This window comes from Fukomys damarensis, unplaced genomic scaffold (genome assembly GCF_012274545.1).
Source record: "Fukomys damarensis isolate Sample0158 unplaced genomic scaffold, DMR_v1.0_HiC HiC_scaffold_14, whole genome shotgun sequence".
Taxonomy (NCBI): Eukaryota; Metazoa; Chordata; class Mammalia; order Rodentia; family Bathyergidae; genus Fukomys; species Fukomys damarensis.
Genome location: NW_022900926.1, coordinates 74,589,856 through 74,605,167, shown reverse-complemented (window position 1 = coordinate 74,605,167; position 15,312 = coordinate 74,589,856). Strand labels below are relative to the sequence as shown.

Here is a 15,312-nt window from a genome sequence, read left to right as displayed (position 1 = left end):
GACCAGCAGTATGCCAAGGCAACTTTAGAAAGTGGTTAATACTGTGGACTCTGGACCTATTCTGCCTGGGCTTAACCCTGACTTGGTCATTTCTTTCATCATGCTGGACAAATGAAAGAATTGTTCTGTACCTCATTTTCTTCAGGGAGATCATATTAGTAATTATCTCTTAGAGTTCTAAAATTAAGTTAATACTTGAAAATACTTAGAACAGTGCCTGGGACATTGTAAGCATGCAGTAACAGCTACATGGACATACCCAAACAAATATATAATTTCATGGAATGAACTGATGACTAGAGAGTGACAGTGAGAGTGGCCAGGAGTTGCACTGGGTATGGTTTTAGATCAGGTGGTCAAGAAAGGCTTCTATGGATGGGCAACATAAACAGACACCTGCAAAGAGGAAATGAGCTAGGCCAACAAAGTACCAGGGAAAGGTGAAGTTAAGTGGAGTCCCTGGAAAAAGGATCTTGATATATTCAAGGAACAAGAAGATGGGCAAGGAGGCCAGTGTAAAAGTGACTTTAAGAAAAAGGCAAAGGTGTCTAGTCTCTCAACACTCTTATTTAACATTCTGTCCTAATTCTGGCCCAATTTTAGCTACAGCAATTAGGTGAGAAGAAAAAACAAAACAACACAACACAGAAAGGATACGTATAGGACAGGAAAAAGTTAAATTATCCTTGTTTGCAGATGATGATCTTATACCTAGAAGATTCTGAAGACCGAAAAGACTTTCATAGCTGATAAAGTCAACATAGCAGGATATAAAATCAATATTAAAAATGCAATAGCTTTACTATACACTAATAATGGACTACATGAGAAAGTAAAAGTTCCATTTACAATAGTTTCAAATAAAATTAAATACTTAGGAATCAATCTAACCAAGGAAGTGTGAACCAATACAATGAAAATTTCAAAACACTGAAGAAAGAAATTGAAGACATGAGAAGATGGAAAGACTTCCCATGTTCATGGATTGGTAGAATTAATATTGCCTAAATGGCCACATTACCAGAAGCAATTGTTATGGCTGATAGCTAGGTGTCCCCCCAAAGCCTCATGTGTTAATAGGTGAGGCTTTTGGGAGGTGGCTGGACCACAGGTATGTGATACTGGAATTAAGTGTGTGTGGTACTGGATTAGTTCACTAATTGGATTAGCATGGTTCTATATGTGGCTAAACAGATTTACTCAAGACAGAAGTCCTACAGTGAGTGTAGGGAGTACCAACCAATTGCTTATAGCCTGAATGGAATATAAAGGGAAAAATGGAAGACAGGATCATTGCTTTCTATCTGCCTGCCATGGGATTTTTAATCCTCTGTCATGCCCTTCTGCCATGCTGCCGTCTTGGAATCAGCTATGAACTGAAACCTATACAGACTGTGAGCTAAAATAAACCGTTCTTTAACTTATGGGTGTCAGGTATTGTGTCTCAGCTACAAGAAAAGTAACCAAGACAATCTCCATCAAAATACCAACAGAATTCTTCACAGAACTAGAAAATTTGAAAACTCATATATAAACACAGAAAACCCAGACTAGCCAAAGCAATCCTAAGCAAATAGAGCAATTTCAAATTATACTATAAAACCACAGTAATAAAAACATTCACACAAAAAATAGGCATGCAGACCAATGAACAGAACAAATGATACAGAAACAAACCCACACAACTACAGCCATCAGATTCTGGTAAAGGAAGCTAAAATATACTTTGGAGAACGAAGGACTCTTGAACAAATGGTACTGGAAACTGGATATCCAACTTGCAGCACACTGAAACTAGATCCAGAGTAAGAATACTCTGTTCAAAAATCAATTCAAAATAGACTAAAGACTCAGGTATAAGACCTGAATATATTTGGCAAAAGAAACCATAGAGGAAACACTTAAAGCTATGGGCACAGGTAAAGACTTCCTGAACAAGACTCCAAAGTACAGGAAATAACAGCAAGAATCTACAAATGGGACTATATCAAATTAAAGTTTCTGTACAGCAAGGGAAACCACAGAGTGAAAAGACAGCTTATATAAGAGAAGAAAATCTTTACCAGTTATTCCTTAAATAAAGAATATCTATAAAGCTCAAAAAAAGCACTAAAAACCAGTCTAATCAATAAATGGGCAAATGAATTGAACAGATACTTCACAAAAGTACAAGTGGCCAATAAGTATGTTCAGCATCTTTAGTCATTAGGAAATACAAATCAAAATTACATGAGATTCCATCTCATCCCCATGAGAATGGCTATCATCAAGAATAGGAAAAACAGCCAGGTGCTGAAGAATGCCTGTAAACCCAGCACTTGAGAGGCTGAGGCAGGAGGATTGCTGCGAGTTTGAGGCCAGCGTGTGCTGCATAGTGAGTTCAAGGCCAGACTGCACTACATAACCAGACCTTGTTTCCAAAAAAGAAAAAAAAAAAGTAACTTAAGAGTAAAAAAAACAATAAATGGTGAGAATAGGGGAGGGGAGAGGAATTCTTCTCCATAACTGGTAGGAATGTAAATTAGTACAGCTACTATGGACATTAGAGGTTCCTCAACAAAACTAAAAATAAGAGCTAACAACAATAGCACCCCATTCACAATAGTCAAAGATATAGAAGCAGTCTAGGTGCAAGAAATGATGGATAAAGAAATAGTATATATACACAATGTATTATTAGGGAATGAGCGTGTGTGAAAGTATAACAGGGGGTTGGATATAAGCAAAATATATATTGAACCCCTCCAAATATAAAGTGGGGCGTGTCTGTGAAAATGTTATGTTCATGTACAACTCTCCCAAAATAAAACCCACTACTCTATATAACTACTAAAAAAGAGAGAAAAACAAAACAACAAAGTAGCTAAGGTAGAGAGAGAGATGTCAGTCACGAGGACCAGAAGCAGCAGAACTTGGTAAATTTAGATCCATTTTGGGTGAGATGGAAAAACACTGGAATGTTCAGATCAAGGAACTGTCCTCATTTATATTTTAAGAGTTGTAGTTCAGTGGTGGACCTCTTACCTAATATGTATGAGGCCTTAGGTTGGATTCCCAGAACTACAGAACATAACACAACACGAAGACTGAAGAGGAGCAAAAATAGAAACGTAGGGAAACCAGACAGGAGGATACTGCAAGTCCAGGGTGAAAGATGGGTAATTAGATTTACATGGTGCCAGTGAAGATATAAGCAGACATATTCTGGGCATACCTTAAGGATTCATCCAACGCCCTGACAGATAAGACAATGGGTGAGAAGGGAAATAAGAAACAAAAGTTGACTCCTAGGTTTTAGGACTGGAGAATTAGGTAGCATTTAAGACAGGAAGAATGAGAGAGGTACAAGTTTGGAGGGCAAGTTAAGTGCTATGCTTTGATCTCCACCAAATTTAAATTATTACACCTGACATGATGTCAAGGTGGTTAGACATTAAGTTTGGAGCTCTGAGGAAAGGTTAATAGTGGAGACAACACATGCATGGTATCAAAATAGGGTAAATTCAAGTTCTACATGTAGCTAGAGGAGGAGGACCAAAGCCTCAGCTAAGATATTTCAGTATTTAGGAATCAAGAATAATCAAAGGAAACTGAGAAAGTGGCTTAGGTAAGAGGAAAAACAGGAGGGTGTGGTGTCCGGTGAAGAAAGTGTTTTAAGAATGAAACAAGATGTGATCAACTGTCAAACACTGCTGAGGGGTTAGGCAAGGTGCCAATTAAATTAGTTAAATCATATCTTGGGTCAATTTTTCCCATAATTCTTTATTTGTTCCTTTTCATTACAATTTCCCAGCATGATGCTATGCAGTTATTTTGTCTTTTCTCCTCGTATAGAGGTTCCTTAAGGTCAAACTTAAGGCCAGAACATCTACTACCCAATCTATTCAATCAATATATCAGAATTCTATAAACCTTAGGAGAATATGCCTAACACATTTATCAATAGTTAGGGTGGTTTTATCAATAAGTTCTAAATGTTCTTTAAAACTAACATGTTCAGCCTATAATGAAGATAACCACCATATATATGAGTGGACTACTGCTTAATCATAACCATCTGGCACATATGTATAATACATACATATATCTTTTTCAATATCTTATGTATTTTCCAGTCCAAAAATTACTTGGCATTTATCCCTAGATGATTTTCTGCCTCACCTTTCAAGTCTGCTCCAGGGTCTGGTGATATAGGCAGAGGCCACCACTCACTATGTATTCTATACTTGAACACTGGCATCATTACAGTATGTCACAGCTATTAGGTTAGGTTGCTATTTTCATATTAAATGATAATGAATTTAAAAACAATTGTAGAAGAAGCTATAGAAATATAGGTACTAGAAATGATCAAAATGGTTAAGACGGTATATTAAAAAAATGCTGATAGGATGAAAATTTTCCCTAAGCCTACACAAAAACATAGGGGTCAAATACTGTTTATATATCATTAAGTTATCATTTGTGTTAAAGAAACATAAAACTCTATAATCAAGCAATAGCAACATCAAAATAATTTAGATACAAGTTTTCAGCAACATATTTGGAAAATATGCACTAAACAACATAAAACAGCAGTCTTGGTATCTCAAGCAAGTTCAGTATCTAGGTAGATCAGAAACACCTGTTTCATGGGCCAGTGCCAGAGATCCACCCACCGGTGTGCTGGCCCCTCTGACTCTAGCCGTGCTCTATCTGGGGCTCTTGGTGATTAAATTCATAGAATGCCACATTTCAGTTTGTGGTTCTCAGCTATCTTCATGGTGACTTGCTGACTGCAAATATTCACATCTGATTCCTATTAATTTTCATACCTTAAGACTGCAATGGTTTTTTTCTCCAATCTATCAGTATCAGCATATACTTAGTAAATGAACTTCAGTAGTCACACTGACAAAAAGGGACACATCTAGACAAAGAAATGTTTTGTTTGGAGATGAGTCAGAAGCTTCAGAGCTTCTTTCAAATTGCCAAAGGTGCTAGAAAGGGAATGATTTATGATATAAATTCTAAATCGGATTTAATGATTTAATGTAGCATTTCACAAGCTGGAATTCAGTAGGATGCTGTGATACTAGTGGGGAAAAATATTGTAATTCACAAAGTTTGGGAAATGCTGCTCATTTTCAAAATAGCTCATTTTCAGAAGTTTTAGAAGCAACAGTAAGACACAACCACTCATTTGTGAAAAGGTCAGAATTAATAAATACCTCCAGATGCTTAGTGAAAACAGCTTCATCTTGAGGGGCTGCTTAGAGTGATGTTGAAACAGAAGATATATGTTGCGGTCTATACTACAATTAAAATGCATGTGGACTGACGCAAGGATCTGGTTCACAGTGGTTCCTACTGAAAGTAGCCGATTTGAGTAAGCACATCTTGATCAGTGGTGCCAGCCTGAGCAACTGAACTTTGTATACTGATTTCTAAATGACAAGCTCCTTCCTATTTTTATAGCTGGTAATTTTAATAGGGAAATATAAGGGTAACTAAAAATGACATTAACCATTTATTTTTTTCATATGTATTTCCAAAGCACAAACTGTGCAGCAGAACCTCCATTAAGAAATGGGAAAAACACAGGAAAAGGTGTAGTTGTACTTTATCCTTGTGGTATGGGTGTAAAGAGGCTACAGAAGAAAAGTCAAATTAATGATTTTTAGAGAAGTCAATTGATGTGCCAAATTACACTGGCATCTCTACATCCTTACTCATCTTTATGTTTATCACTCTAACACATCCTGGTTAACAAAAATAGTTGTTTTTAGAAATCTAAGTACTTAATGAACTATCTAAAAACAATCTAAAAATTCTTCCTATGATTACTATGTTGTGCCTACTGGATTCTATAGTATAGTAGTACATCTGCTAGTAAGTTTAGAGAATTTGTATTTCATATTTGAAGAAATCTGAAGGATCCTTTGGTAAATAAAGCTATACAATAAATAAATTCTTATACAAAATGCTCCTTGACTTAGATGGGTAAACTGAAAATGCTATTAAGTTAAAAATGCATTTAATACATCTAATTTACAAAACATCACAGCTTTGCAATATAGTATGTTGCAGTGTACCAACTGTTTACCTTCAGATTGCTTGGCTGAGTGTGCGATGCAGATCTCTGCTGCTGCCTGACTTGACAGAGAATCCTACTGCATACTGCTAGCAACAAAATGATCTGAAATTAAAATCCAACATTCAGGGCTGGAGATTTGGCTCAATGGTTCTGTCGCCTGCCTCCCAAGCATAAGGGCTTGAGTTCAATTCCTGGTACAAAAAACAAACAAATAAACAAACAAACAAAAAAAACCAAACTGAAATGCAGTTCCTTCTGAATACCTATCACTTTTGTACCATCATAAGTCAAAAGAGCAACTGTAATTACAAAGTGTCATTTAACCTCAAATCATCTGAAAAATCATGCCCCTCTCTCTTCTTCCTACCCACTCCTGGAATTAATACTTTCAGACCAGGTGACAAACATATTTACAAAGCACCTAAGAAAATGACAGAACTGAAAGAGACAAGTAGGTATTGTGAAAGACTCCATCCTAGTGATTATCTATGAATGGTCTGAGCTAAATCCCCAGCCCTGGTCTAAATATTCCTAAATATAGTCACATTTAATTTTATCCCCATCACATGCCAAGATTTTACACTGTTATTTAAACTAGTGCCATTACATAGCACATGTAACCCACTTACCTCACACATAAATATCAATAGTATGATAAATAAAAAGTGAGAATGTCATTTTCTGGTACAATCCACATGAACTAAGTTTCTGAAGATTAAAAGGAAGAAAAGGTTACCTAGAATAGTCTATTGTAAAAATAGCCCATAAAGATAATCATTATAAGTTATGGAGTCCCCTCACGCTGAGTGGAATACAGTCTGTACATCATTCCATGAAGAACATGACATCAACTTGGAGATCTGTAGCCCTCTCCTATTCATTCACAGACTTTCCTTTATTCTTCATCCTTTTTATGTCCATGAGAAAATTGTTACTAGGTTTAAGATGAAGGAAATTTTATTTCCCCAAAGGTAACTTGTTTTATATAAATCCCATTTTCAATTTCTAGAAATAAAAGACAGATACAACAATCTACTTAATTTTTTAATAAACCATAAAATTTAAATGTTCAAATAAAGAGAAAAAAATATTTAAGGCAGCCCTGATTTCTGGTTTTATTCTTCCTCTGGGACATTGGAGATCTGACTTACCTGGGATTACAGAAGGGTAAAAATATTAGGACACTGGTATCATAAAAAACAGTAAGTTAAAAAATGGGCAATGACTTGATAAAATTTTCTTTCAAATCTGGAAGTAAAGGTCGGCAGCTCATCTCAGTCCACTGCAAATATCTTCCTCTGATCTCTTCTGTGGAAGACTACTTTGGTTTACTATTCTTACCACACTTCATCACAGTTTAGCACTCCCTGGTATTTTGATCCTTCTGCTCATTGACACTCAATTCAGTCCGTCAAAACATCAAGGGGGAAAATCCCCAAACTGAATAGACCAATAAACACTTTGAATGTGAACAATCATATTCAGACCAATCTCTTCTGCAAAAGTACAAGTCAGTGGACTTTTTCCCTTATGTAACTCAAACATTGCTATTTTTTCCCTGCCTTTACTAAAATAGCACATTTCATTTATATTGGCCAGGTTTTTTTCCTGCTTGCTTCTATTTTTGTGATTAATACCCTATTTTACTTTCTGATTGTAACTTCTAATTTCCATTTCAGGATATAACTTTGGCCAACTTTATGTCACTCTATGAATAAATTTGTTATCAATCAGTAAAAAAAAATCAGAAAATGAAAAATAAACAGAAGCAATGAATACTAGCAGGATCTTACTTGAACATTCATATAATGTTTTTTTTTATAAGAAAAACATTCATTTTTATTGTGGAATCTAAAACAATAATTGTATGATACTATAAGTCATTTAGCATACTCATATGGGTTGACATTCAACATGGACAGTAAGCAAGTTCACAAGAAATCAAATGTAGCGCACAAATACAACTGGTAGAATCCCAGCAGCCTGTTAATGTAAATGTAGCAAACTTTCCTTAAAATGAATAAGAACTCCAGTACCTTCTGGATATTTTTGATACAGTTAAGGAAAAGCTACTGCAGTCAGAAATAGATAGTTTTTAGACTTCAAAAAGTGACTTCCAGGAGACCAAGGTGAAAAACTAGTCCTGGAGCCAATGGAAAAATAGATTAGAAAGAAAATAGTCTTAAAAAATGCAAAATTATTCAGATGCTTAGCATATCATGGTTTGACAGGTTTATAGTGACAAAGCAACAAAGGCAAACAGTTAACATTATAACTTTAGTGTGTAGAGAACACAGATTTTAAAATGGACAGCAATAAATTCTACAACAGCTCCTGAGACAGTTACCTATGCCCTGTATCCATCCCATTCTAATGATAAACAGTAACAGAATAAAAAGTGATTTACTGTATGGGAGTCAGAAAGTACTTGAAAAGCGATAAAATCGTATGCTATTAAATGACAAAACATTATTTAGAGGCTTTATTTAAAAATCTCTTACTGTTCATTATCAAAGTTACAAGATTGTTTGCATACCAATAGACAGACTGTAAACATAGGAAAATTTCATTAAGGAAAGATGGGTTTACTGTAACTTGATCTTTTACAAAAAATTACTGCAAGTTATTGATAACAGAATTTCTCTTTTACTTTCTTAAGTCTAATTCTCTTGAAAATTAAACCAGCGTTTCCATTCTCTTGAGCTAAAGTTCAACCATGGTCATCTTAGGAAATACCCCTGTTTATTTGTTAAGCAGAAATATAAACTGAGTGGCACATATTTCCTTTTTCTTCTTAGGCCAAAGGTTTCAGCTTCATTATATTTTACAAGAAAACAGAAGCCTTGCAGTGGTCCTGTTGAGTCTTTCTCATTGTGGCTGAGGTTTAATGACGGCAGTGGAGGAAAGCAGTGGTGATGCAGAGTAAGAGCAGCCCAATTGCCTTATCTGACATGGAATCTCTTTCTTGCTTGGCTTGCAGCAGCAAAGTGTCTCTGGTCAGGTTGCTTCCACCAAACCTAACTGAAGCAAAGGTTGACATGCTCTGTAAATCATGTTTCGGGGTAGCTCTATCCCGGCCAAGAGCTGGTCCTTCAATCTGTTGGCTGGGGGATGACACTAATATGAAGAAAATTATCTGGGTAGCTCAGATGTTCACTCAGCCATTGAAGAGGTGTTTCCAACATTGGTTCAATTCCATGAATCATCACTTGATTCTTTTTTCCCCCATCTATTCCAAGAAAGAAATCCAACAACAATCAATAGGAATCAAAACTGTAAAAAAAATAATCTGCTGCCTCTTCAGAATCCTTAGTGAACCAAATGGATTTTCCTCTGAACAGGAAATGTAGACGTAGAGAAAATTAAAATGTCACAATGTATCACCCAAAACAGAAACCTGAGGGTTACAATCAATTCTGCTAAAAATTCTGTTGTTATATGTGAAAGTATTCATTCTTTCTTAATTACTGTACTTACCTAGGATTGACGTTAATGAAACTGAAGTGGAGAAAACAGCCCACTGTACCTACTGACCAAAATTAGTTAAAATGGTACTGTATGGCTATTAACGGTGACAAGTACACGCAGTAAATCCATACATATTTTAAGAATGTAAAACAAAAATGTGATTAGATATCATCAAGAATTAGATCAGTATTTGAAAAGATGTTCAATAAAACAGATGGCAGCTTTGGTTGATTTTTAGTAGTGTCCAAGTATATCTCAAAAAGTGTTAAGAGATACTAAAACACCAGTTTAAATTTTAATCAGAAGAAACTAAGAATCTGACTCAAGGATTCCTGTCTTAAAGAGTCAGGCAATCTGATTTATTTTTGTTGACACCGATTCACTAATAAAAAGCATGCTGCTATTCACACTTTTCTTTTAAATTTAAATTTTATTCCAAATTAAAGATTAATTTTATGTTTTCAGTGATTTTGCTATAACCTATTGACAATCTTCAAAGTAAATAGAAACAATCTTGGCTTAACAAAATAAACAAAGCTAAACAAAATTCCTCTAATGAAAAGAAAAAAAAAGAACCCATCAAGAACGTTTTCTTTACTCCTTTACATAACTTGATGTGTCTCATTTGTGGTCTCTTCAAAATATAATGTGGAAATCTCTTTGCTTACTGAAGACAGAAGACAGTAATAAAAGGGGGAATTCATGGAACTCTACAAAGGAAATACCTTTTTTCTTTGTAATGTATCAAAACTACTTTTCAATCCCCAGGGCTTTATTGTCTGGGCAAAATAGACTAACAACATGTGGTGATAATGGCTGTGCTGGCACCTAAATGAGATCTTTTTAAAGAAATATTTAGATTTTCTATTAGAGGTAGCACAGTACTAGGATGTCATAATTTAGGACACAAAAATACTACACAGCTGGTAAAAAAGATGCCAAAAATAAAAAACCTGACATATATGCTACTAATTCTAAAGACAACACTATTACTATCCCTCACCTGGCCAGGGCCCCCAAATCACTATCAGTTTAACATAATTTCAGGAAGGTCCACCATGTAAAGCTACTGGTTTAGAAAAAAAAAATGCTTTCACTGTTTTAATTTTTCTGCTAATTTTTGTTGCATCTATAATATACTTTCTCATACAGTTGCGAATGCAGCATTAACAAAGCGATTGTTTTTTTTTTTTTACAATGGAATGGATCTATAAATAAAAAATTAAGCTATGTACAGAATACTGCAAAATGAACAGTACTTTCGGAAGAGTTTATTTCAAAGTTGGTATTCTATCTGGAATGATTCATTCTTTTTAAGTTCTAAATCGCCAAGATTTTGCTGTATTAAATCTTTCTTAGAATATCTGAAAACATTTCTGGTACAAATGTCTTCCAATTCTTATTATATATTTCTTTGCACTATTTTAATATTCTTAGAACCTTCCTCCCACTTAGCACTGAGTCAAAAAATGAAAGCACTGTGGTATAAGAGTAAAAGTTCCTTATATGTAACGTTTATTGTTAAGCCAGAGTCACCTCTGGATCCTCTGAAATAGACGAAGAAACTAGTCACAACTCAATATCCAAAATACTGTGCCTAAAGCAATATTTTTTTCTAAAGCAATATTTAACAGTGAGAGTAAATAAAGGATGGCAGACAATCAACACATGCACAATGTGTTACTGTGTTACAAGGCAGAAGACCAAACCTATTACAATCAAAGGAGAGTTGGGATTTATGAACTGTACCACAGAAGTCGAGAACTTTGTGTGTAACGAACTTGACAGATCATGTAATCATAACCCTGAATTGGCAACACTGAATCTCTACTTTGAAAGCTGGGGTCACTTTTAATCTGTAACATAAAAATGCCACTAACTAAATTTAAAAAACTGAGGAAGAGTACTATTGTATCCAGTTTAAGATGTGAAATATATTTTGTTACTGTATACATTTGTCCAAATATTTCATCAAATATTTTATGCTTTTTGTTTTCTGACATCCCTCCACAATATAACTGTAAACAGAGGGATTATCCTTAGAATGGGACTGCAGTTTCCCTGGAAGTATCATTTAATGGTTCTTATTCATCACTGTGTCCCTACTGGCTAGAATGGTACTTTACATACAGTAATTAGTAAATGTTTTTAGAGCATGGATAACTTTACTAACAGCAGAAAATACTGCTATAATTAATGTTTTGAGAATAGTTTCTGATGGCTACTCCTGCTATATAGAAGGACTCAACTTGTAAAGACTACTTGTTATTAAAACAAAAGTTAAAAATATTTCTAGATAAACCAAGTAGGTATGCTATCACTTTAATGCATGCTATCATTAATAACAACAAAGTATGATTGCAGCACAATTTGGCAATACGTAGATTAACAAAGGTAATAATGAAAAAATTAACATACATTCCTTTTTTCTAACAGATGATAATACTAAAGTAAACCATATTTTTGGTAAATATGTCTCTGTTTCAAAATGGGAATCTAGAATTTAATACTTAGACAGAGAAACATGTCACTACAAAGCAAATGACTCAGGAGAAAAATGTTACTTCACATCTCTTCCACTCAGGGATTTTGTTTGCAGTAAAGGGATCCAACCCAGGGCCTTAGTATGCTAGGCAAGCTCTCTACGACCAAGCCACACCCCCACTCAGGTTTTTAAAAGTTACTCTGAAGCTTTAAATCAGGCAAACATTTAAGGCAGGAATCAAGTGAACTAATTCTTTGTAATCTTTAATACATGTCATTGGGGGTGTAGCTTTGGTTTTGATATTACTTTAAGTTGACAGTATTTTCTAACGTATTTCACATAACTATAGTTTCCAAAATAAAAAAACAATATAATACTATTAGAAAGTCTATTCAATTTGTTTCTCTGATCTAGAATCCATTCTAATATCTTAGTCTGTTTGTGTGCTTTAATAGGGTTTTAGGGACTGGATCATTTATAAATAACAGTCATTTATTTCTCACAGTCCTAGAGGCTGGGATTTGAAGATCGAGGTTCCGGTACATGGGGTGGGCTTTCACGTTAGAAAATCATATTGTGGAAGGTGGAAGGGCAAGAGAGCAAAACACACCCCAAAGTCCTTTATATAGGAGCATTAATCCATTTTTTAAAGGCCCATCTTCTGTAACACTGTTGCAACCATGATAAAATTTTGGGGACACTTCAAACATATGAAGGATTCACACATTGCACTGAAATTCCAAGTCTCTCTACTCTCCTTTAACATACAACAGATTAGTTTCTTTATATTCCTTGACAATTTGAAAAGTATATACCATTATTTTGTACCATGTCCACATAGTACTTCTTTTTTTTTTCTTTTTTTTGTACCAGGGATTGAAGTCGGGTCCTTGTGTTTGCGAGGCAGTCAGCGGAACCACTGAGCTAAATCCCTGGCCCCACATAGTACTTTTAAAAACCAGCATCTACTTTAGAGTAAACATTTTTAGAGTTGTGCTACATTCTGAGAAAACTAATATTCAGACATATTTTGGTTATATATGTAGAAATTACAAATAGAAAAATAATCAGAAAAAAAATCAGAATAGCTACTATATAATAGTCACTAATAAAAATTACAAACATAAAACAATGGGAATACTTTATGTATATGTAAAAAGTTGTTCTATGTAGGCACATATATAATAAATATAGCAATATAAAATAATATATATGAAACATAAATGAAAGAGGGCCAAGCATGCACCACCAACATTTAATGAGGTACTACTGAAAGACGTATTGGGAGTTAGGTACCAGCTCTGATAATGAATGACTCTAAGTAGAACTCATCTCTTTAAATATAAAATGAAGGTATCTGAATAGATGCACAGTTCACAAATCTGGCTATCAATAGGATCACATGACAGATTAGAAAACATAAGCTGGGCTCCTCTCCAAACCTTCTGAATCAATCTCTGGAGTAAAATCTATTTTTAAATGTTCTCTAAAATCAATCCTCTGTGTGTGTGTGTGTGTGTGTGTGTGTGTGTGTGTGTGTGTGTTTTGTTTTTTGAGACAGGACCTATGTAGTTCTGGCTGGCCTAGAAGTACCTCAGCCTTCTGAGAGTTGTGATTACAAGCATGTGCCACCACCCGCAGTCTATAATCAATTTTATGATCATAGTGGTATAGAATTTTTCTTCAAGGTGTTATGTAGAAAACCAGTAGGCTTCACATAAGTGAAGACAGGGTAGTCTGGGAAGATGTGGGATTGGAGACTTACTCCCAAATCCTGCTCAATGATTCTGACACAACTCTGTGGGTTACAAATTGTAAAACTAGAATAGGGGATAACTAACAGGTCTCTAGTTCTAGTGTCTGTGTCTTTTATGTCTAAACAACAAAGTACTCCCTTCAGAGTTGAAGCCACAATCTTTTTAGTTTTTTTATTTGTTTTGGTACTGGGGATCGAACTCAGGACCTTGCACTTTCGAGGCAGGCAACGGAACCACTGAGCCAAATCCCTAGCCCCTCTTTCTCATTTTATATTGTGAATAAAGAATTCTAATCTCCATGCCTGCACAGATGGGCTATCTACTCAGTAGAGCCCTTGGCTATAACAGTTATTCAATAATATGAGCAACTCCTTTTCTCTACCACTTTCAGGGTGTCAAAAGTACTACTTATAAAGAAAATGAGGACAGAAGACAAGTTTTAAAAAGATCATGGTTTAGTAACAAAAAGCAAAGCCACTATAATTCTCTTCCTGTACTTAAAAGTTATGGGGAAAAGTTAATTATTTTTAGTACTAGACATATCAAAAGGCATTTTTTTTTAAAGCCATGGTTTCAATTATGTGACTGGCATACAAAGGGCTATAAGAATTTGGCCTTGTGTTAATATGTACTCTGATTTATTCAATTCCATTGTCCAAAGAAGGACAACAAAAACTTGGGACTCAATGATTATACAAACTAAATGATGCTTGAACAACTTCTGAAATCAGTGTAAACCTTCTGGATTAAGTGAATAGTGTTCTCAACATGTGAATTCAGTATAAGACACCATCCATACATTAAATGAGCCCAAATACACTACAGTTATGTTGTTTAAAAAATATTTCTTCAGTTTAACTCAATTAAATTTCTTTTGAAGATTTCTTTTGAAGTTCATAGCCTGGTGTGGTAGTGCACACCTGTAATCCTAGTACCTGGGAGGCTGAGGCAGGAGGATTGTCATGAGTTCAAGGCCAACCTAGGCTATACACTGAATTCAAGGCCAGCCAGAACTGCACAGTGAGATCCTATTTCAAAAAAACAAACCAAAAATCCCAAAGAGTTCATACTTATAAATATGGACTAACAGAAAAGCTAAGGTCAAACGTTATAACCATAGTGTATAGTTCTGTGAGTTCATATTTATATGATTCAGAAGAAAACAAAAACATCTGAAAAAAAAATTTAATACTTTTTTAAAAGTTTTAAACAAAGACATGAGCTTTATGATTAGCACTAATCTGAACAATTTTGTTCTATCTGACAAATCCTTTAACCTCTGATATATTCATTAGTAAAATGGCAACTAATTGAATCCACTGACATGAAAAACCACAGGCTGAAATCTGAAGTGCATACATCATGCTGAAGGATTTTGACTCAGTCACAGTGGTAATAATCAGTGAGGTCAGGTCAAAGGGGGTTAAACCAAGCCAGGATATAGCCAAAGGAATACATCAAACACTGATTTTAAAAGGGCAATTAATCTTAGACAGAAATGCTTCCTGGGGAGTAAGATCTCAATC

At 34.9% G+C, this 15,312-nt stretch overlaps 1 protein-coding gene across 3 annotated transcripts in view; it reads right to left on the bottom strand.

Moving 5' to 3' along the window:
* Window positions 1-9,050: 9,050 nt before the first annotated feature.
* Atg5 (autophagy related 5) overlaps window positions 9,051-15,312 on the bottom strand; it is a 121,405-nt gene continuing 115,143 nt past the window's right edge. For all 3 annotated transcript variants that reach the window (XM_033763454.1, XM_033763455.1, XM_033763456.1), the window contains one exon: window positions 9,051-9,305. In XM_033763454.1, coding sequence (XP_033619345.1) covers window positions 9,169-9,305 — 137 coding nt within the window. In that variant the 3' untranslated portion in view covers window positions 9,051-9,168. The remainder of the gene's footprint in view (window positions 9,306-15,312) is intronic.